The sequence below is a fragment of the Oryctolagus cuniculus genome, chromosome 1 (assembly GCF_051225735.1).
Source record: "Oryctolagus cuniculus isolate XC-2025 breed Fujian yellow rabbit chromosome 1, ASM5122573v1, whole genome shotgun sequence".
NCBI lineage: Eukaryota > Metazoa > Chordata > Mammalia > Lagomorpha > Leporidae > Oryctolagus > Oryctolagus cuniculus.
The window spans coordinates 60,943,460-60,965,880 of NC_142867.1; the positions used below are offsets into that span (position 1 = coordinate 60,943,460).

General features: G+C 35.7%; 2 protein-coding genes and 1 pseudogene across 2 annotated transcripts in view; 1 reads left to right on the plus strand and 2 right to left on the minus strand.

Moving 5' to 3' along the window:
- Positions 1-22,421, plus strand: part of LOC103350505 (olfactory receptor 52N1) — a 189,437-nt gene that overhangs the window by 113,870 nt on the left and 53,146 nt on the right. The gene's annotated exons all lie outside the window — the stretch shown is intronic.
- Positions 5,817-6,789, minus strand: LOC100355918 (olfactory receptor 52E8-like; annotated as a pseudogene).
- Positions 21,160-22,140, minus strand: LOC100355676 (olfactory receptor 52E4-like; the record flags this gene model as incomplete). The annotated part of the gene is made up of 1 exon (XM_008268069.3): positions 21,160-22,140. A coding segment is annotated over one exon (981 nt), but the record flags the coding sequence as incomplete, so codon positions are not given.

Here is a 22,421-nt window from a genome sequence, read left to right on the forward strand (position 1 = left end):
CAGCATCATCAATAAAAATAAGACCTTCAATTACCAATAACTGTACCCTATTTATTATATTAGTTTTAGGAATTCCATTTCCAAGACCACCAACTTGCAGCCTTTAAACTTTTCTCTATTTGAACCTCAACACAAAAACTGTTGAATTCTTTCAGTTTCTATTATCCATCAAGCTGATGACAGTTTGTTTTACTTCATGGCCACAGTGCTATTTCTCATTTTTGCACTGATCTGATCACATTACTCAATATTATAATAATTCCCTTGCATGCACCATAGCTTCCTCTCTCATTGTATTATGCTCTACTGGACAGCACCCAAAACCTAATTCATTTCTGTTTCTAGGCATCTGAATATGGATTTTGAATACAATGATGATGATTGTTCTTATTCAAAATTCATGATTGCCTAAATTGTGTAATATTCACAAAATCCATTTCCTTGGTATAAGCAATCTGTACCAACAGAAAGGATTATTTAATGTGAGCCTTTCTTTTTATAGTTTTTGCATTTTGCATTTTGCATCCTGTTGCATGACTTAGGTTTTGTCAAATAATGGACTTCTGTAAAATAAGTAACTTTAATAAAAATATTTCTTTTGGCTCCAGATTCTTTAGGTTCAATGAGAAATTTTTTCTCATCTGGGCTCTTTTCCTTCCCATTTAGCAGGCTTCCATATGAATCAAATCATAATTCAGCTGCTGGCTGCATGACAAAGGATGGTCTCATACCCTACAATGATCCAAAAGCCAACAACTGGGGCATTTCAGTTCCCTTTCTCATAGCTGCTTATCCTTCAGCAGGTCAGTAAGGACTCATTCACATGACATTCTCAGGTTCAAGCGCTGAAGCAAGAAACTACAATTCACAAATTCATTCCAATTCTTGCACCATGTTTACAAGTGTCAGAAGGAGTCATTTACAGATCCAAAGGAGGTAGGGGGAAAAAAACTTCCTCTCTGGATGGGAGGTTATCACGTATCACATTGAAAGGACAATGAAGCAGGAGCGAAGACTATTGATTTTCTATATCCAACTGATCTAAATTGGTTATTTAATTGACGTTGCCTCATTTAACCCAAGGTCTCTGCATTCTCACTTTTTAGTGTTCTGCAGTGCCGTGTTTGTCATAAATCATACATTTAGGTGTATGTATTTCTGTTTTGGAACTACATTGCTCTACTGATTTGTCTGCTTTTGTACAAGTAATCCACCAGGATAATTAGTGAAGCTACATAATGCATGGGGAATATAATAATATAAATCCGAAATGTTGTTCTTCAATGTTACCTGGTTTATTACTTTTTAAATATATATTACACTTTGAAAGTAAAAAAATGAAAAAATCACAGAAATATTCATTGCATTAAATATATAGCTCAGATGTGGAGAACTTTCAAAAATGATAATTACAAACCAGGTACTTGGTATATCTTCTATTTATTTATTATTATTTTTTAAGATTTATTTATTCATTTAAAAGACAGAATTACAGAAAGGCAGAGGCAGAAGCAGAGAGAGAGAGAGAGAGAGAGAGAGAGGTCTTCTATCTGCTGGTTCACTCCCCAGATGGCTGCAACGTCTGAAGCTGCACCAGTCCAAAGCCAGGAGCCAGGAGCTTCTTCCAGGTCTCCCATGCTGGTACGGGGGCTCAAGGACTTGGGCCATCTTCTACTCCCTTCCCAGGTCATAGTAGAGAGCTGGATAGGAAGTAGAGCAGCCGGGACTCAAACTGGTGCCGGCCCTACAGGCAGCAACTTTACCCATTACGCCACAGGGCCAGCCCCCTTGTATTTATTTTTAAAATTTGAATTAACAGATAATACTTGTACAGTTTCAATGATACAGTGCAATATTTCACTACATATACCCAGTATAAACTGATCATACCAGGCAAGTAGTATTTCTTTTTTTTTTTTTTTTTTTTTTTTTGATTTGGAGCCTACTAGCTCTTCTGTTTTAGTTCTTTATACAGAATAGAACGTGGTATTGTGAGCTGTAGTTAACCTTATTATGCTGCGGTATACCAGAAACCATTGCATTCACCCAACTGCGTTTTGATGCCCATTATCCAAGCTTTCCCCTGTCTCTCCACTTTTCTAAACTTCTAGTAATCACTGTTTCATATTCATATATACATATATATTTAATATAATGATCTCCACCTCCATTCATTTTGCTGCTGATGTCAAAATTTCAATCTTTTTTATGACTGAATAATATTGCATCATGTATATATGCCACATTTTCTTTGTCTATTCCCCCACTGTTAGAAATGTATGTTGATTCCATATCGGCTATTGTGAATAGTGCTGTCATGAACATAGGAGTGATTTCTTTGAAAGGCTTATTTCATTTCCTTTGCTTAAGTATCTAATAGTGGGACAGCTGGACCCATTTCCAGTTTTCTGAGGACCCTCATTATTCTGCTACAAAATGACTGTACTAATTTTCATTCCCAAAACCTTGCTAACACACACACTCATACACACAATCAAGTCTGTCGTGAATAATCTAATTTTAATTTCCCCTTTCTAATTTATTTTGTGTTTTCATTTTTTCTCTTATTTTCTGAAGTAGTAGAGCTTCCAGTTTTATGAGTAGAAATATTAGCAGTGACATCTTTGTCTTATTTCTGATCTCAGGTGAAATATTAGATATATTACCATAAATCTTCCATCTTTCATATCTGCACATTTTTATCAGATTAAAGACTTTTTCATACTGATTCAAAAATTAGTAACAGAGTTACTCTTCTCTATTATTGAGTTGCTCACATTAGTTTTACTTTTTTTTTAACTTTTATTTAATGAATATAAATTTCCAAAGTACAGCTTATGGATTACAATGGCTTCACCCCCCCATAACTTCCCTCCCACCCTCAACCCTCCCCTTTTCCTCTCCCTCCCCCCTTCCATTCACAAAGATTCATTTTCAATTTTCTTTATATACAGAAGATCAATTTAGCATATATTAAGTAAAGATTTCAACATTTACACCCACATAGAAACACCAAGTGAAAAATACTGTTTGAGTACTAGTTGTAGCATTAAATCACACTGTACAGCACATTAAGGACAGAGATCCTACATGAGGAGTAAGTGCACAGTGACTCCTGTTGTTGACTTAACAAATTGACACTCTTGTTTATGGCCTCAGTAATCACCCTAGGCTCTTGTCATGAGTTGCCAAGGCTATGGAAGCCTTTTGAGCTCGCCAACTCTGGCAAGGCAGAGGTCAGGAGAACTCAATCCTGATCTCTCATGTGATGGCAGGGACACAATTACTTGAGCCATCACATGCTGCCTCCCAGGGTGTATATTATAGCAAGTTGGAATCTGTATTGGAGCCAGGACTCAAACCCAGGTTCCCCAAATAGGATATGAGCATCCTAAATGGTTGCTTAACGCTAGGCCAAACACCCACCCCTACTCAGGTCTTTTGTGTGCTTGTCTGTTTTGGCATCTTGATCTTTGTCTTTCTGTTAATTTGTTAACTCTCCAATGCATTAAAAAAATTTAATTTTTTAACTCTTCAATGAAGTTTTTCTATTTTTTTTCTTGGTGGAAATTAATCTAAAATAAAGTAGTTTATCAGTATTGAAAGTGGAAATCCATTAAATATCTCTTCTTAAAATCATGTTATCATAATCAGTTTATCAGCAATTATTTTGACTTACTTATATTTTTTCTGCTTTCCTTTATGCATAAATCATGTTTTTCGTACTGTAAAATACTCTTTTTAAGTGTTTTTTTTTTTTTTGCTAGAATATATCTTAAATTTTTCCCCTTTTGGGAAAGGATTCAGCTCAAATTTTTGTCACATTTCTTAAAATGTCATTGGTTGTGTTCTTGAGTATAGATAATGAATTGGATGAGCACTGAATTCCATGTAAAATCATTTTTTCTTAGGACATGCAGACCCTTTTTTAGTATACACTTTTGCATTTGGTAATTCTGATGCTAGTAAGATATGATCATGTTGGTCTATGACATTTTCTCTATTTGTGCCATTTGGACATTCTCTGAATATATTTTCCCCCTGTGGAATAGTGGACATTTTTGTTTGTTTGTTTTGTTTACAATTTCCATCAAATAGTACCTAAGTCCTAACTGAGCCCTTCTGAAAACTGCCAGCATTAAGGCTTGAATAATTTTTCAGTTGTAGAAATTTCTTTGTTATTCTGTCCTTCATTTTTTATTTCACATTCTGAAACTCTTTATTATGTGGCTATTAGATTTTCTTATAAATCACCTGTTTTCATTAATTTTTTCACTTCTAGTGTCTATATTTTTTCCATTGGTTGATTATTTTATATAAAAGGAACAGATTTCATGTATTTCATATATACAGTTTATGAACATAATATTATTTCCCACTCTTCCTCCCAACTTCCCTGCTCCTTTCTTTCTTGTTCTTCTTTTAATTTTTATGATATCTCTTTGGAGTATTTGAAAAAAATGGTTTGCTTACATATCCCCTATTCAAGAGGAGCAGCTGGGACTAGAACTGGTGCCCATATGGGATGCCAGCGCTTCAGACCAGGGCATTAACCTGCTGCACCACAGCACCGGCCCCCCAAAAAACATATATTTTTAGCAGAGAGTTCTTCTTTTCATGAATTAAAGGGCTCTTCCTTGAAGCTTGTATGATATGTTCTTTGTCAGGGGTCAATAGAGACTCTTACTGCAAGTACACATTCAGATACACACAAACACACAAGCCACCAACAATTGTGATGGATATTTCTCACACATACATGTATATATATAAACACAAATATTCACACAATTTTCATAAATATGCATCAAATTTATGTAAATTTTAAACTGATAATTAGCAACTTTACATATTTATGGAGTGCACATGATGTTCAGATACCCACAGATACATGTGTACACTATGTAACGTTCACATGACAGTAAGCATATCTATCTTCTCAAACATTTGTCATTTATTTTTCATGAAAACATTCAAAATCCTTTCTTTGGCTTTAAAACACACACCATGCATTATCATTATCTATAGTTACTAAACTGTGCAATGGAATACCAGAACTCTTCACTTACCTAACTGTAACTTGGTAACCATTAATCAACGTTTCCCCATCTCTTACTCCACCCCAACTCTCCTCAGAATTTGATAGCTACCATTTCACTTTAAATTTCTAATAGATCAACTTTTAAGATTTCACATATGACTCTCACTGGGATTAAACATGACAATAGGTCTGCTCTGATTTCATCATCATTTAAAAAAAATCATCTATTATTTTTCATTTTATGTTTCTGTGTGGGAGCAAACTGTTGAAATCCATACTTAATGTATACTAAGCTGATCTTCTGTATATTAAGATAATCGAAAATGAATCTTGATGTGAATGGAAGGGCAGAGGGAGTGGGAAAGGGGAGGGTTGTGGGTGGGAGGGACGGTATGGGGGGGAAGCCATTGTAATCCATAAGTCGTACTTTGGAAATTTATATGCATTAAATAAAAGTTTAAAAAAAAAACTATTACACCAGGAGTTTAAAACAGTTAGGATTACTCTGTTAAGGGTTTGAATGCATAAACCGATAGCATTCAATAATGTCAATAGAGATATGGAAATTCTAAGAGAGAATTCAAAATGTCAGAAATAAAAAAAATTTAAGAAATGGAAAAAAAAAAGATTTCACATATGAGTGAAATCATGTGGTATTTGTCATCCTGTGCCTGGCTTATTCCAATTAACATAATATGACAGTCAATTCTGGTGAAAGCAATTGTTAATCACTTTTCAATCTTTTTAGATTTCCTGGTTTCATAACCTGAATGAATTACTGTTCATTCAATCTGTCTTTAGAAAAGAGAATCTTCACCCGCTCCCGGATCTGTTTGGTCCTGATTCCATAAATGACTGGATTGAGGGCAGGGGGGATGACTATATACAGATTAGCCAGGAGGATATGAATATACTGGGGGATGCCATGACCAAAGCGATGAGTGAGGAAGGAGAAGAGAGCTGGGCCAAAGAATGCTAAGATTACACAGAGATGGGAACTACAAGTATTAAGAGCCTTCATACGGGCATCTTGGGAAGGGAGGTGGAAGACAGTGCATAAAATCCTAGCATAGGAAATAATGATAAGAAGCACATCCATAAACAAGATAGAAATATTGCCAAGACCAAAGTAGACATTAGCACTGATGCTGGAACAAGCCAGACGTGCCACTCCCATGTGCTCACAATAGGTATGAGGGATGATTCTACGTCCACAGTAAGGTAGTCTCAGGAGAAAAATGATGGGAGTAATCATGCATAAGCTCCTTAAAACCACAATCATAGCAATTACAACAATAATTCTGTTGGTAAGGATCATGGTGTATCTGAGGGGGTTACAAATAGCCACATAGCGATCAAAGCCCATGGCAAGAAGGACGATGCTCTCCATGACTGTGAAAAAGTGAATAAAAAAGACTTGAGCAACACAGCACCCGAAGCACAGCTCGTGAAGTCTGAACCAAAAGATGCCCAGCATCTTGGGGATGGTAGCTGTAGAGAGACTCAGGTCAATCATTGACAGCATGGCCAGGAAATAGAACATGGGTTGATGGAGGCTATGGTCAGTCCAAATCACAAACAGAATCATAAGATTTCCAAAAAGAGCAGTCAGGTACACAACACAGAAGGGAAAGCCAAACCAGGTTTGTGCATCTTCCAGTCCAGGAATCCCCATCAACAGGAACGAGGAAGGGTGGAACTCAGTAACATTGGGAGAAGACATTCTTCTGCAGGCTGATGGTGGTCATGGTTTTAAACGTTGTAGCCAGTTCCCATTGGGCAATTCATCCAACTTTAACAGATCTACAATTTTTTTTTAATTCCCAAAAAATTGCCATTAAGAATAAATTTCTCCAAAGAGCTTTGATTCTTTTTCTTCTTTCAACTCTCCAAAAATGATTCTAGTAACATACCTCACCTGTATTATAGATGTGAGAGGCTGGGCTTCAAGTAGATGCTAATACCATCTCCTTTCTAAGACTGTGTGCTATGAGTGGGTAAATGCTCTTACTCCACTTCCTCAAAAAATTAGACAATAAGAGGAAACAATAAGATTGATAACCATAACAACTTCTGCAATAATCATAGTAATCATTAATTTAATATCTACTATTTTTCAGTTGTCCTGTCTACCACTATTTGTGTATATTATGTTTATATTCCCAAATTCTATGACACAGATTCTGCAGGTATCTGTTTTGAGGAAAGAGAAAGCATTTGATCAGTTAATTTACCTCCCATTGTTTACAGAGCTAAGCAGAACAAATAAGATTTGAACCTAGACTATATACATTACTTTGTGTCTGTCTTTGTAAAACTTGCTAATGGAAGTAGTGAAATGAAAGAGAAAGAAAAGTAAGAGATAGGGAAGAATCAAATAATCTAGATTAATGTGATTTATGTGATGAGATATTGAGATTTTCTATGATGATTAAAGTGTTAGTGACCCTTATCTCTATCCCCCTCCAAAGAAGTAGAAAAAGAGACAGAACTGAGAGCCTAGTAGCAGATCATACATTTCTGGGGTCCATATATCTCAAAGCACAGCATACCCAAGAGAGAACATAAGATAAGTTAGCAAGAGGAAATTTTGACTTACAAAGTTGTGTCCTCACAAATTTCTTTTTTAAGAGTCTGTTCACATCTGCAACAGTTGAAAAGAACATGACATGAGGTCTGATATGTTAAATGGTGCTTGCTAAGCTGCAAAGTCTGAGAGCCCCATTTCCAAGAAATTCCCTTACTTCTGATATCAATTACAAGTTTAGGGAATTCTCCAAAAACTACACCCAGGTTCAGTAACTCAATAGAAGGACTCATAGAACTCATTGACAGCTATTATCCTCGTAGCTACAGTTTCTTACAAGGAAAGAATATAGATTAAAATCAGACCACAGAAAAGATGCTTAGGGTAGAAAGTGACAGTGAGGTTTCTAAATTTGAAGCATCCGTTATCCTCTCATGGAGTCAGGATGTATAGCATTCCCAGCAGTATGTGTGACAATATGCACAGAGTCATACAAGCGGGGAAGCTCACTCACTTTGGTGTCCAGCATTTTTCTGGGACTTCATTACATGGTAGGGATTGCTTGTTTGATTCACTAATTTTCATCATGGCTGAACTCAGCCTTCAGGTTGACTAATGCCACATGACATAAAGGACCCATCCTAAGTTATATTAATGGGTTTTTATGGCATGGTCAATCTCTACTTTCAGATTTGATATGGCCATTCTTCACTTTAAACAATTACATTGTTTGCAAATATGATTTAGATTTCTTCCTAGAAGCCAGAAGCAATGATTAGATCTCTTTTTGGACAAAGTCAAATTCTTTAGTATGCATATTATCAGCTAGTTCAAAAGATACTCTTTATTATTGGTATATCTAAGCTTTTTACTTTGTACCTCTTCTTTTTTATCATCACCCTGATTATAAATTCAGGTCTCCTAATAATTAAATTTTAATTCAATTGAATCCCTTTGAAATACATAACATGAAGACAGAGGAAAAGCTGATCACCATATGAATCTCTATATCAGGGTATATGTCCAGTCATTCTGTGTGTAAGGGAGTTTAATTAATTATTTTATCTTTTTTGCATGTTATGAGATTTCTTTCTGCACTTTATGTATCACACACTGTATCATTATAAGGTGGTATATGTAGGACAAATAAACAAAATCGTGAATTATTGAATATACTGGCACAATGGTATGGTATACAGTCCTAATTCTGCTGATTATTATCTTCCTGGCTTTGTGACCTAAGGTAAGTTAATATACCTTCCGGGTTTCAGTTTCATTCAGAAATAGGTGCAGTACTATTTACCTCAGATTATTATTGAGTGACTTGAAGGAGACCATAGATGCCTGTAATATTATAGATGCCCAAGAAACATTTTTCTCTATAATTTATTTTCATTGTATTCTTCCTTCTGTCTCTTCCTAGCCCACTGATATGTATCATTTTACTTTCCACACCAGTATTCTAGGCCTTGGGTCAATTTTTGTGAGTCCAAATACCAATCTTAAGTATGCATAGTATAAATTTATTGATCACTTACCAAGATTCTGTCCTCTGTCTTAGGGAGTCATGTGCCTACTGTGCATTCAATTTTTGAAATGCATAAAAATTAGAATAAAGATTAAAATAAAGCCTCAATACACCCCGAGAGATTTTAGCAAAATGTCTTTGTGTGCAAATTTGTTGGGATAGGAAACTCGTAACAAAGTCTCCAGGTGCCAGGGAGTCTGAGGCATTGAGATTGAATGAATATTAATTCCCCTTTGTCCTGGCACCAGCTGAAGAGAAGCTCTAGGGAAACCTCTGAACATCATGCCTATTGCTTGGTCAATTGTCAGTTCTTGTTATTTCATGTAATATTTCTGATAAGTCCTATTTGTCTTTTCTCCTCCTTCCTTCTTCTTTAGCTTTCTTTATATCAATCTAAGAATGATGGAAATATCCCTTGGGCATTGTTGGGTATCTACATTACTAGTAACCTTTTTTATTAATTTTAAAATACATATAACACATTATCATTTTAATAATTATCAACTTCACAATTCAATGGCTCTCAGTGCATTCTCAATACTGTGCAGCAATTACCTGTATTTAGTTCCAGAAAACTTTTTATTCCAGAAGCAAATTCTGTATTCTGCAAGCATTTACTCCCCATTCGTCCCACCTCTCAGCTCCTGAAAACTATTTATCTACTTTTGGTATATGTTTGCTCTGTTAATTTATTCTGAGTATTTCATATAAATTTAACATGCAGTATGTAGCCTTTTGTGTCTGTCTTCTTCCACTTAGTGTAATGATTTCAAGTTGCATTTTATTGTAAAGTGTATCAATACTTTATATCTTTTTATGGCTAAATAATATTCCATTGTAGGGATACATCACATTTTGTCTGTGTATTCCTCATTTGATGGATATTTGGTTTGTTTACAACTTTTGGCTGTCTGGAGTAGTTCTGCTATGAACATTCTTGTGCAAATTTTTGTTTAAAGAACTATTTGGGTTCATACTAAGAAGATGAATTATTGGGTCTTATAGTAATTCTATGTTTAACAGTAGGAAGAAGTGCCAAACTATTTTCCATAGTGATTACACACATTGACACTCTTGTTAAATTTTTTGAAACTTATTTTAAAGGCATAGTGACAGACAGAGAGAAGGAGACAGAGAGACAGACAGAAAAATAACTTCCATCTGCTGTTCACTGCCCAAATATTGCAACATCTCATGCTGGGCCAGGCTGAAGCCAGGAGTGCAGAACTCCATCTAAGTCTCCCACATGGGAGGCAGGGGTCCATGTATTTAAGCCATCATCTTCTTCCTCACAGTGTGTGTTAGCAGTTAGCCAGATCAGAAACACAGTTTTACACTAACCCAAGTGTTCCTAGTCTTAACCACAGAACCAAGCATGATCCCTGTAAATATACATTCTTCCCAGCAATTTATGAGTGTTCTGATTTCTCATAGCCTCTTCGACACTTATTTTTCATTTTTATAAAGTATAGCCATTATAGTGTGTATCAAATGAGGTCTCTTTTTTTTCCTTTTTCTTTTGTTTTTAAGATAACTTATTTTTAATTCACATTATAGTCAAAGGCTTAATGCTCCACTTAATTGAGAGCTCAACAAGTAAAAAGTAAAAACATCATGGTTCATAGGGAAAATAAGCTAGAGCTATGAATGATAATCAAATGAAAAGATTAATTTCACTCATATACAGTAAATTTTAAAATAATCACAGGTCATTAAAACTGTAGTATTGTATAATTCTTAACAATTTTACAAAGATATAAAACAATGCTTGACAAAACTAATTTGCAGCAATACTGATCTGCATAGGCATTTCTACTTTAGTTATTATTTTTGATTTTTTAAAAAAATTTTAGCTACCCTATATAAGGAAGAACATGTGATATTTGTCTTTTTGTGTCCAGCTTATTTCACTCAATGTGATGTCCTTCAGGTGCAACCATTTTAATGCAAATGATAGAATTTCATTCTTTTTTATAGCTAAATATTATTCAGCCATTTTCTTTATCCATTCATCTGATTATGGACACCTTGGTTGATTCCATGTTTTGGCTATTGTCAAATTCTTGGTACAGGTATCTCTTTGATACAAGGTGTTCATATCTTTTGGATATATATCCAGTAGTAGAATTGCTGGATTATATTGTATGTCTAGTCCTAGTTTTTTTTTTTTTTATAACAATTCTCTTTTTTTTATAACAATTCTCTATACTTTTTTCCAAAATGGTTGCAATAATTTTGCATTCCTACCAATAGTCTAAGAGTTCCCCTTTCTCCATATTCTTGCCAGTATTTCTTGCCCTCTTTCTTTTGGATAATAGCCATTTTGAATAGTTAGAAGGCATGCTGACCTCAGCCACAGAAAGATAGCAGAAAAACAAAGAAAGGACCACTTTTACAGGGGACTCATTGAGAAATTTTCAGTGGAGAAGCAACAGAACAGAATGGACTCTTTTTGTTTTCAATTTAAAGTTTCCTAATGACTAATGATGTTGAGCATCTCTTCATGGGCTTTCAGGGGAATATAGACCAGTTGTATATATCCTTTAGAGAAATGTCAATTGAAGCAACCCATTTTCCTTACTGAGTTGTTGGTTTTTACATTTTGGGGTTGTAGGAATTCTTCATTGAGTATTCTGAATACTAGATCCTTGCCAGATCATTTTCCAGAATTCTTCCATTCTATGAATTGTTTTTATACTTTTAGTAGTGTTGATTCACAAAAATTATTAATTCAAATTTATTTGTTTTCTGAATTGATTTGTTTTCATTGTCCCATGTAATAAACCAAAACTGAGGTCATGAAGGTTTAACCCTATGATTTATTCTAATAAGGGTCTTATTGATTTGGCTATATTTATGTTTTTGATCCACTTTAACTTGATATTGTATTTAGAGTGAGTTAAGTACTCCATTTTATTCTTTTCCAAACGTCTGTGCATCATTTGTTGAAGAGACCATTTTCCTCCATGAGTGATAATACAAAAAAATCAATTGACTAAAACATATGGGTTTATTTTTCATCTCTTAATTCTACTCCACTGATTTATATATCTATTTTATTCCAGTACCAAGTGTTTTTTTTTTTTTTTTTTTTGACAGGCAGAGTGGACAGTGTGAGAGAGAGACAGAGAGAAAGGTCTTCCTTTGCCGTTGGTTCACCCTCCAATGGCTGCTACGGCTGGCGCGCTGCGGCCGGCACAACCATGCTGATCCAATGGCAGGAGCCAAGTGCTTCTCCTGGTCTCCCATGGGGTGCAGGGCCCAAGGACTTGGGCCATCCTCCACTGCACTCCCTGGCCACAGCAGAGAGCTGGCATGGAAGAGGGGCAACCGGGACAGAATCCGGCGCCCCGACTGGGACTAGAACCCGGTGTGCTGGCTCTGCAATTAGCCTAGTGAGCCACGGCACCGGTCATATTCCAGTACCAAGTGTTTTTAAACCTTAGTTTTATAATAAGTTTTTACGTAAGGAAATGTAAATCCTAATTTTGCTTTTCAGTTTAAAATTCTTTGACTACTCAAGAATGTTGGGAACTGTGGATTTTTCATAATTGCCCTTTATGTAAAGAAATTTCCTTTTATTTGTTAGTTTGCTGAGTGCTTTTATCACAAAAGGTGCTGAACTTTGTTAAATACTTTTCCACTGTAAACTGAGTGGACAACTTTCCCCTTTTCATTCTAGTAAAGTGTATTGCATTGATTGGTTCTTCTATGTTGAGTCACCCTTGTAATCAATAGATACAACATGCTTGGTCATGATGTATGAGTATAATCCTTTAATATGCTGTTGCATTTGGCTTGCTAGTGTTTTTTTTTTTTTGGGGGGGGGGACTTTGCATTATATTCATAGTACTCTGGTTTTTATTCTTGAAAAAATGCAGATGTATGCATCATAAAAGTAAAATTCCACTAAGTGTATATCTGTGAAAATGGCTTCTTGAACACACCAGACATTTCCTGTAGAATGAGCCACATTCTATATTTTAATATTATCTCTTCAAAATCAGCCAGATGTGACAAATTAGGGACATTTCAGATCTTTCTGTGGCATTTTTATAATCACGTTCATGTGTGTAACTTTCTGGCTCCTCAGAAATATATTGGAGTTTTGAAAAATCCTTTATCATCAATTGATTTTTTTTTTTTTTTTGACAGGCAAAGTGGATAGTGAGAGAGAGAGACAGAGAGAAAGGTCTTCTTGTTTTGCCGTTGGTTCATCCTCCAATGTCTGTCAAGGCTGGCGCGCTGCAGCCAGCGCACCGCGCTGATCCGATGGCAGGAGCTAGGTGCTTCTCCTGGTCTCCCATGGGGTGCAGGACCCAAGCACTTGGGCCATCCTCCACTGCACTCCCTGGCCACATCAGAGAGCTGGCCTGGAAGAGGGGCAACCAGGACAGAATCCGGCGCCCCAACCAGGACTAGAACCCGGTGTGCCGGCGCCGCTAGGTGGAGGATTAACCTAGTGAGCTGCGGCGCCAGCCATCATCAATTGATTTAATAATATTTTTTGAGGTTTGTTTTAGTAAGTTTCTTGTTAGCTCCAACTGTTATTCCTGTTCCAGAAAGCTGTGATATCAAATAATTTCTGCTGATTATTTCATAAATAGCTCAGTGAAAAGCTGTTCACAATGAATGGGCTTTGAGTTTGGTCAATTATATATGTACTTTTTGAGATGGGGCTTCCAAGCAAACTGCCAGACAGTTCATAATGACAATTCTCTTGAAATAGACCTCTTTGAAGCATACCAAATCAGTTCTGTTCCCTCATGTGGCTACTGAGGTGCTGATTTTCACAACCATTGTAGTTAAGAGGCTGATGAGAGTTGTAGAAAAGGGACATGGGTAAGCCCAGTTGCAACACCACAAAGGTCACTGTTATTACTAAGACTCAGCCATTTTTTTTACTTGATTAGCGTTTCTGTATTGCGGCAAGTCTTTGGTAACTCCCAACTGCAAAATAAGCTGGTTTTGATAAATTTTGACAGTGTTCTTGTTGATTTTATGTAGGAGTGGATTTTCAGAGCTGCTTTCTTTACCATCCTGAAATGTGATTATTTTTTAAAATGCTGTCTGTAAATGCTATTTCCCTATCTTCAGTTCGTAAAAATATTCTTACATATTTTCTTATATAAGCCTTACTATTTTTCATTGCATATTTACAGCTACAAGGCTTCTGGAGATGTTTCCATAAAAGTGATAGCAGATGTCAAGATTCATGATTTTACATAGTGGTATTTAAGAATTCAAGCACAGTGGAGGATTAGCCTAGTGAGCCGGGTTCTAGTCCCGGTTGGGGCGCCAGCCAGGCCAGCTCTCTGATGTGGCCTGGGAGTGCAGTGGAGGATGGCCCAAGTCCTTGGGTCCTGCACCCCATGGGAGACCAGGAGAAGCACCTGGCTCCTGGCTTCGGAACAGCACGGTGCGCCGGCCGCAGCGCGCCGGCAGCAGCGGCATTGGGGGGTGAACCAACGGACAAGAAGACCTTTCTCTTTGTCTTTCTCTCTCTCACTGTCCACTCTGCCTGTTAAAAAAAAAAAAAAAAAAAGAATTCAAACATCTTATTTTGAAAAATGTTTATTTATACCAGAGCAATGCTGTGATATTTTCATTATAAATCAAGTGACCTTTAAAAATCAATGTAGACTTTTTTTATTCTATTATTATAGTTATCTATATTTGTAGCTATACTGCACTATCTTAATTTGTCTAGCTTTATAATACATCTTCTCATCTGGCAATGTAAGTGCTACAGTAGTGCTTGTTTTGTTCAATATTATTTTGTCTCTCTGTGACTCTTTGAACATATATTATCTTTACATGAACTAGATGGTAAGTGCATACACATGCATACACAAACACACAGACTTTCCTGAGGTTTTTATTGAGGCTGCCTAAAATTCATTAATAAATTTGACATTTTTACAATATTGAGTCTTCCTTATCTTTATTATATTTTTCCAAAATAATAGTAATGTGCTTTGTACAGAATTCTTTTCATAAATGTTTTATGTATTTATTTGAAAGTGACAGAAAGAGAAAGGGAGGAAAGGAGGAGAAAGAGAGAGAGAGAGAGAGTGAGCCAGGAGCCAGGAATTCCATCCAGGTCTCTCTTATGGGTAGTGGAAACCCAAATACTGGGGTACAATCTGTTGCCTTCTAACATGCACATTGGGAGGAGCTAAATTGGAAGCAGATGTGCAGCTGAATCCCAGACACTCTAATATCAGATACTGGTGTTCTTTATACTTCCTTTGAATTTATTCACAAGCATTGGACATTGTTCATAATATCTTAAATACATTATTTAAAAATATTTATATTATATATTTGTTACAGCTATATCAATGTATAATTGATCTTTGTATATTGATTTTGCACAAAGAGATTCAATTAATTGCAATAATTTATTGGCAGATTTTTTAATTACATGAACAATTATCTCAAATATGATAATGACTAATATTTCTTCTTTCAAACTCTCTTACTTTATAATTTGTATCTCATTCACCTTTGTCTTTTGGCAGGAGCTGGGGTCTCCAGTACAATTTAGAGTAAAAGAGTGAACATGACTATTCCTGACTTGCTCCCAGTTTTGAGAACAAAAAACTATATTGTTCAATCTTGGTAAATACTACAATTTTTCTAGGGATTCTGTAACATATAAAACAAGATGCATTTATTTCCAGTTTTCAAGTTTTTAACACAATATGATGCTAATTTTTATCAAGTGTTTTCTCCAGATATATTGAGATAAACTTTAAACTTTATTTCCATACTGTGCTGGATCTTAAATGATTATGAAAACGAATCAAACGTAACTCTTGGGATATTACTGAATACTTGTAATACCTAAAATACTCAGAATACTTAAAATATCACTAGATTTAACTTACTACTGTTTCAATTAGGATTTTTTTAATCTACATTCATTAATTTTCCTTTAGTATACAATGTTTTTTGGGTTTTTATATCAGTTGTACAAGTCTCATAAAAGGGGTTGTACTATCTAATAAAAATTGCCCTTTTGCCTATCTTCTGGAAAATTGTGAGACTAGTTTTATTTTTTCCTTTATTGTATTTGAAAAACTAAGTTAGTGAAATACATTGTCATGGGTATTTCTTTGGATTTTTTTCTTATTTATATATTCAATTTCTTTAATACCCAGAACACTACAGATTTTACAAGTTTCCTATTGTTAAAATCTTTTTGGTGAATTTGTTTATCTAGAAATTTGTTATTTTCAAGTTGAAAACTTATTTACATAAAGATTTTTTTCACTGAAAATATATAACACTGATGAAAGAAACTGTAAAACTCTTAGAAGCAAAATAGGCAAGATTTTTTTTTATTGACAGAGTTAGACAGTGAGAGAGAGAGACAGAGAGAAAGGTCTTCCTTCCGTCGGTTCACCCCATCAAATGGCCGCTATGGCTGGCGCTATGCCAATCCGAAGCCAAGAGCAGGTGCCTCCTGCTGGTCTCCCATGAGGGTGCAGAGGCCCAAGCACTTGGGCCATCCTCCACTGCCTTCCCAGGCCACAGCAAAGAGCTGGACTGGAAAAGGAGCAGCCAGGACTAGAACCCAGCACCCATATGGGGTGCTGGCGCTGCAGGCGGAGGATTAGCCAAGTGAGCCACAGCGTCAGCCCTGGCAATAAGGTTCTTGACATTGGTCTTAGCAAGTTTTTTTGGATATAACTTAAAAACACAGGAAACAAAAGCAAAAATAGAGAAACAAAATTACATCAAACTTAAAAAACAAACCTGCAGAGTAAAGGAAACTCTCAAAAAGAAAGTTGCAACCTACAGACAGGAAGAAAATATGATCCCCATTCCAGGGGAAGCAAGGTTAGAAGAAAAAATACAAATACAGTATACTCAACATTAAAATTAGTGTGGCCCAAGGGTATGCATAGGGATATTTCTTAGAGATTTAAAGACCAAGGTAAGTTATATCATGATTAAGATAAATTTACATAAAAAAAACGAAAATTTTTTAAAGAAAAAAATCACAGAAAGCAATTTACATTTATATAGGTCTTGTAGTGAGTAAAGTGGATGCATTTTTGGTTCTGGGTTTCTTTGTTTTGTTTCTGTAGGCAAGACTTGAGGTGGTATGCTATTCTTATCAACAAATTTCCCTCCCCCTGTTTCCCACTTTCCTTCCTTCCCCCCCCCTTTTTTTTGAGAGAACCCATTTTAAATTTACATTACAGTAAAAGGGCTTAGTACTTCACAAAATAAGAAATTTACTAAGTAAAAAGCAAGAGACCCTAGTTTAGTGGGAATATAGAAAATGGCTATAAACAATATTTGAATGGAGAAATGGCCATTTGACCCTATATATATATGTGATCTTAAAATAACCACAGATCATATAACTAGGGTAGCATAACATTCTTAACCGTTGGTTTGACAAATAAAAAAATAAAAAGAATATAATCTAAAAAAATGATTTTATTTGAAAAGAGAAGAAAGACAGCTAACCTGATCTGGTTTTGAAGAGAGATGGCTTTAGGTAGAAGGCCTTGCGAATCTGTTCTTTACTGTTGCTCTGCCATTTATATAGTTAAGATAGAGAATTAGACAATAGACCATATAGGTGGCATGTTGTGGAAACAGCAAAGATATCTTAGAGATATCACATTGAAATTAGCTGTTCTGCTTCTTAATTGATGAGTTAATTATTTTATGTTTTAAAGTACTTATCAAATAAAGATGATATAAATATTCAAAGTCTGCACATGATGGTTTGCTGTATGTTTACATCATTACTCAATTAAAGTGATGAACATATCCATAAATATCCATGCTGTACATTTATCCCCAGAACTTACTCATGGCTTGAAGGTTTTGCTCTTTGAATGATATCCCCTATTCCCTAGTAATGACTATTCTACTTTCTGCTACTATGGGTGTGAGTTTTAGATTCCACATATAAGTGAGATCATACAATATCCATGCCTGACATGTTTCACTTGGTAAAATATCTTCTATGTTCATACATCTGTGGAATATAAAATAACTTTCATAACTTTATATAAAAAACATGAATAACCCAAATGAAAAGAAATAGAAACAAACTGGAAAAAGTGTTATAGTAAAGAGGGCATAAAAGTGACCAATATACATAATTTTCATTACTCTAATGATTATAGAAATACATTTTAAAACAGCATGATAGTGTTCCTTAGTAGCATAATAACATCAAATAAATACCCTCTCACACAGAGATGAAAATAATAATTCTGGTAATGATGGCAGCAACTGGAATGCTCAGATATAACTAATGGACATGTCAATGGTACATGATTTTGGAAAATTGATTAGTATTTTCTATAAAGGCTAAAACTGTATTTTTCCTATCCCCTAGCAATCATATTCCCAGGAGGTATTCACTGAAAATGTTTCCCAAGCAACAAGTATAGAAATATTCATAAACACTTTATTCATAAACATAGTAAAAACCTAGCTAAAATAAAATGTCTATACAAAATAGTGAATTAGCTTAAGTATATTTATATGAAGGAATCTTGTACAAAATGAAAAGTAACAAACTACAATGATATGCAATCACGTCAGTGAATCTTACAGGCATATTTTTGAGTTAAAAAAGCCATTACAATATATATATATATAATATAATGTAATTAATATAAAATTAACAAACTAATCTATAGTAAGAGAATCATAAAAAATGAATTCTGAAAAAGTATTGACTGGTAAGACTTGAGGACCAGTTCTGGGCTGATGGTAGTTCCACATATATTGATCTAGTACACAGGGGTGGGAAATGTCCAGCACATAAACTATATGAAGCCCATGAAATCATTTGACTGGTCCTGCCAAGGCAACTGCAAGCACTACTTAAATTTCAGTAAATTTATAGCAGGCTAAGTTGATAATTTTGTATGGCTGGTGAATGATGTTATAAATATTCTAATGACTCTTGGCAGAAAAAAGATTCTCAACCTCTGGATAGGTTTAAGTTTAGGCCCATAAGTTGTACAGATCCCTACACGAACATTCTTTGACAGTTGTGTTACGATATAAACAATTCAAATCACCCCAGAGCATTCTTTGGGCAGCCCAAACTAGCCCAAACACATAAAAGTCTATGAAATAAATACTGTACCCCTCAATGGCATGAACTTGCTCTTTAGGCCACTATCATAAAATTGGGAGCAGCAAAAAGGCACATGCATGATTTCATAGTTCTGGAGCTCCGTGGAGCATCTATTCAACTATATGAATGCAAGTAGAGATTGGGGAGTGTCTTGAAGGGAGAGCTCTAAAAGAGGGAACATGGATAGAGTGCCTTGAGTTTGGGGATAGGTGGGTGGGTAGTCCCAGTCACCAGAATAAGATTTAGGAAATTTTAAGAAAGATATTTCAAAGTGTAAGACTTTGCATTATTTATAATCATACATTTAAATAAATCCATCAAACCCACTTTACTATATGGATTTTAAATCTGAGTTTTTAAAAGCATTAAAAATCTAATTGTTAAGTACTTGCTATGTAACAAGATAAAATAAGGAAAACACTAGTCAAGCATAAACCATTGACAAAATGTGCAAAAAATAGGTAGAATACTGAGATTTGTCTGAAAAACCACAAGGAAACAGTACAAGTTGAAAAGGGTTGGGCATTGCAAGATCATTAGTATAATCAACAAATAACTGAAGTTTGTGAATCTGAGATTAATTGTTTTCTAAAGCATTAGAGTTGACCACTGAGAATGCAATTTATATGTATTGGAATTCACCCATTTAAGGATGTCCATTCCTGTGCACCTTGAATTTCCTACCATGTTGATGCTTCTCTGAAACTGTCAGTTGCTTTCTCCCTTATCCCCATCCCCCTCTTCTTCTTCTTGTTCTTCCTCCTCCCCTCCTCCTCTTCTCCCTCCTCTTCCTCTCCTCCTCCTCATCTCCCCCCCTTCCTCTTCTTCTTCTTCTTCTCCCTCTTCCTCTCCTCCTCCTTTTCTCCTTCTCCTCCTCCTTCTTCTCTCTCTCTTTTCTCCCTCCCTCCCTCCCTCCCTCCTGCACTACTCTCGCTCTCTCTCGTGTGTGTGTGAGCATTGCATACACAGACACATCTACAGACAGCAGTATACTCAACTTTCAATAACATATTAATGGGAAGAACTCCATAGATGCAGTGTGCCCAAAGAGATTCCCCGCAGAATTGTAGGGAAATTTTCTCAAATTTTGCTCCTTTAAGCCCTTAAAATGTCACATATCTTTTTATTTTTTCCAGAATTTATATCCATTTGTGATATACAATAGAGTATAAATAAAAATCCTGTATGAAAAGAGTTAAGTAAGAATTGATGTTTGATGTAGTGGTTGTTGCTGTTTGGGACATCTGCATCCTACATCAGAGTGCCTGGTATAAATACCAGCTCCATTTCCAATCCAGCTTCACTTCCAATCCAGCTTCCTACCAAAATTCACCTTGGGTGACACCAGATAATGACTCAAGTACTTGGGTCCCTGCCACCAATCTGAGAAACCTGGATGGAGTTCCAGTTTCCAGGCTTCATCATGGCCCAGCTAGCTGTGGCTATTGTGGATGTTTGGGGAGTCACTCAAAAGAAGGAAGATTCTCTCTCTCTTTCTCTCTCTCTCTCCCTCTCTCTTCCTTTCTCTCCCTCTCTCTCCCTCTCTCTCCCTCTCTCTCTCTCTTTCAAATAAATGAAAACAAATAAATAAATTTTAAAAAGTTGATATCTGTTGATAATGAATCTACAGAGTTAACTGTTTGAAAAGGAAAAGAAACATCTTTTTCCATGTGATCTTGTCTATCAGATCTATTCTATAAAGGTTAAACAGGAAAGTAAATCCAACAAAGCCCTTTAAACAACTTTTTTAAACCTTAGGTATTCTGTAAGTTTTCCTGGTGATTTTTTTGTCATTCACATTATATGCTCTGAATTGGATATTTAAATACATTATGAATGTGATAATGCTAAAGTCAGAAACTTTTCTGGTGAAAGATTCTGTAGTTGAAAAACACAATCCTTTTTTCTTAGATTAGGTTGTATAGCTCTCATTTAAATCATTTTTTTTCCAAAAAGATACTTGAAACCTTTTCCCGAATCTGCTTAGTCCTCACTCCATATATGATAGGATTAAGGGCAGGAGGAACAACCACATATAGATTGGCCAGGAGAATGTGAACATATATTGGAACTTTCTCCCCAAACCGGTGGGTCATAAAGGAGAAAAAAGCTGGAGTGAAGAAGACAAGGATGACACAGATGTGTGATCCACACGTATTCAGTGCCTTGAGTCTGGCATCCCGGGAAGGAAGGCAGAAGACAGCTTGGAGTATTCTCACATAGGAAATGGCGATCAGAACCACATCAACAAGTGCCATTGAAATAAGAACTAATCCAAATATCATGTTGACCTTTATATTGGCACAGGCCAGCCGAGCAATTCCCATGTGCTCACAGTATGTGTGTGGGATTATATGGTGACCACAGAAGGGAAGCCTCAAGATGAGAAACACCAGAGGGATAACCAAGATGAAATTAACACCAAACACCACCACCAGGATGAAACTGATGGTTTTGTTAGTGAGAATCAGACTATACTGTAGAGGGTTGCAGATGGCAACATAGCGATCAAAGGACATGGCAACCAACACGACAGTCTCCATGGCAGTGAATATATGGATGAAGAACATCTGGGTGACACAGCTCCCAAAGCTAATCTCTCTTAAATTAAACCAGAATATTCCCAGCATCTTGGGAATGGTAGATGTAGACAGGCCCAGATCAATTGAGGCCAACATAGCCAAGAAGTAAAACATGGGCTGGTGAAGACTGTACTCAGTCTTGATCACAAACAAGATAGTGAAATTCCCCACAAGGGCAATCAAATATATAAAACAAAAAGGAAATCCAATCCAAATGTGCATCTCTTCAAGGCCTGGAATGCCCAGCAGAAGGAAAGAGGAGGGGTGAAACTTGGTGTGGTTTGAGAACACATCTTCTCTGTTCTTTTGTAATCTAAAAGAAAACAAACCATCAAATCACTGAAAAGCTCAAACAACATCAAATAAAAATACACTAAATTTTGAGGGGTAACCAGAAAATTATGAAAGAAATTGTATTACTTATTGAAATAAGGATTCGTTCAAATATCTGCCAAAGCTAATTCTGATAAAGCATAGAAAACAAATCAGACTAAATCTTCTGTTTCATAATACTGTATTTTTAGGATGAGATAGATAATTACAGAATAAACAAACACACATGCAGATAGACTCATATATTAAAAATATATATATGTATATAAATAATATGACATGAG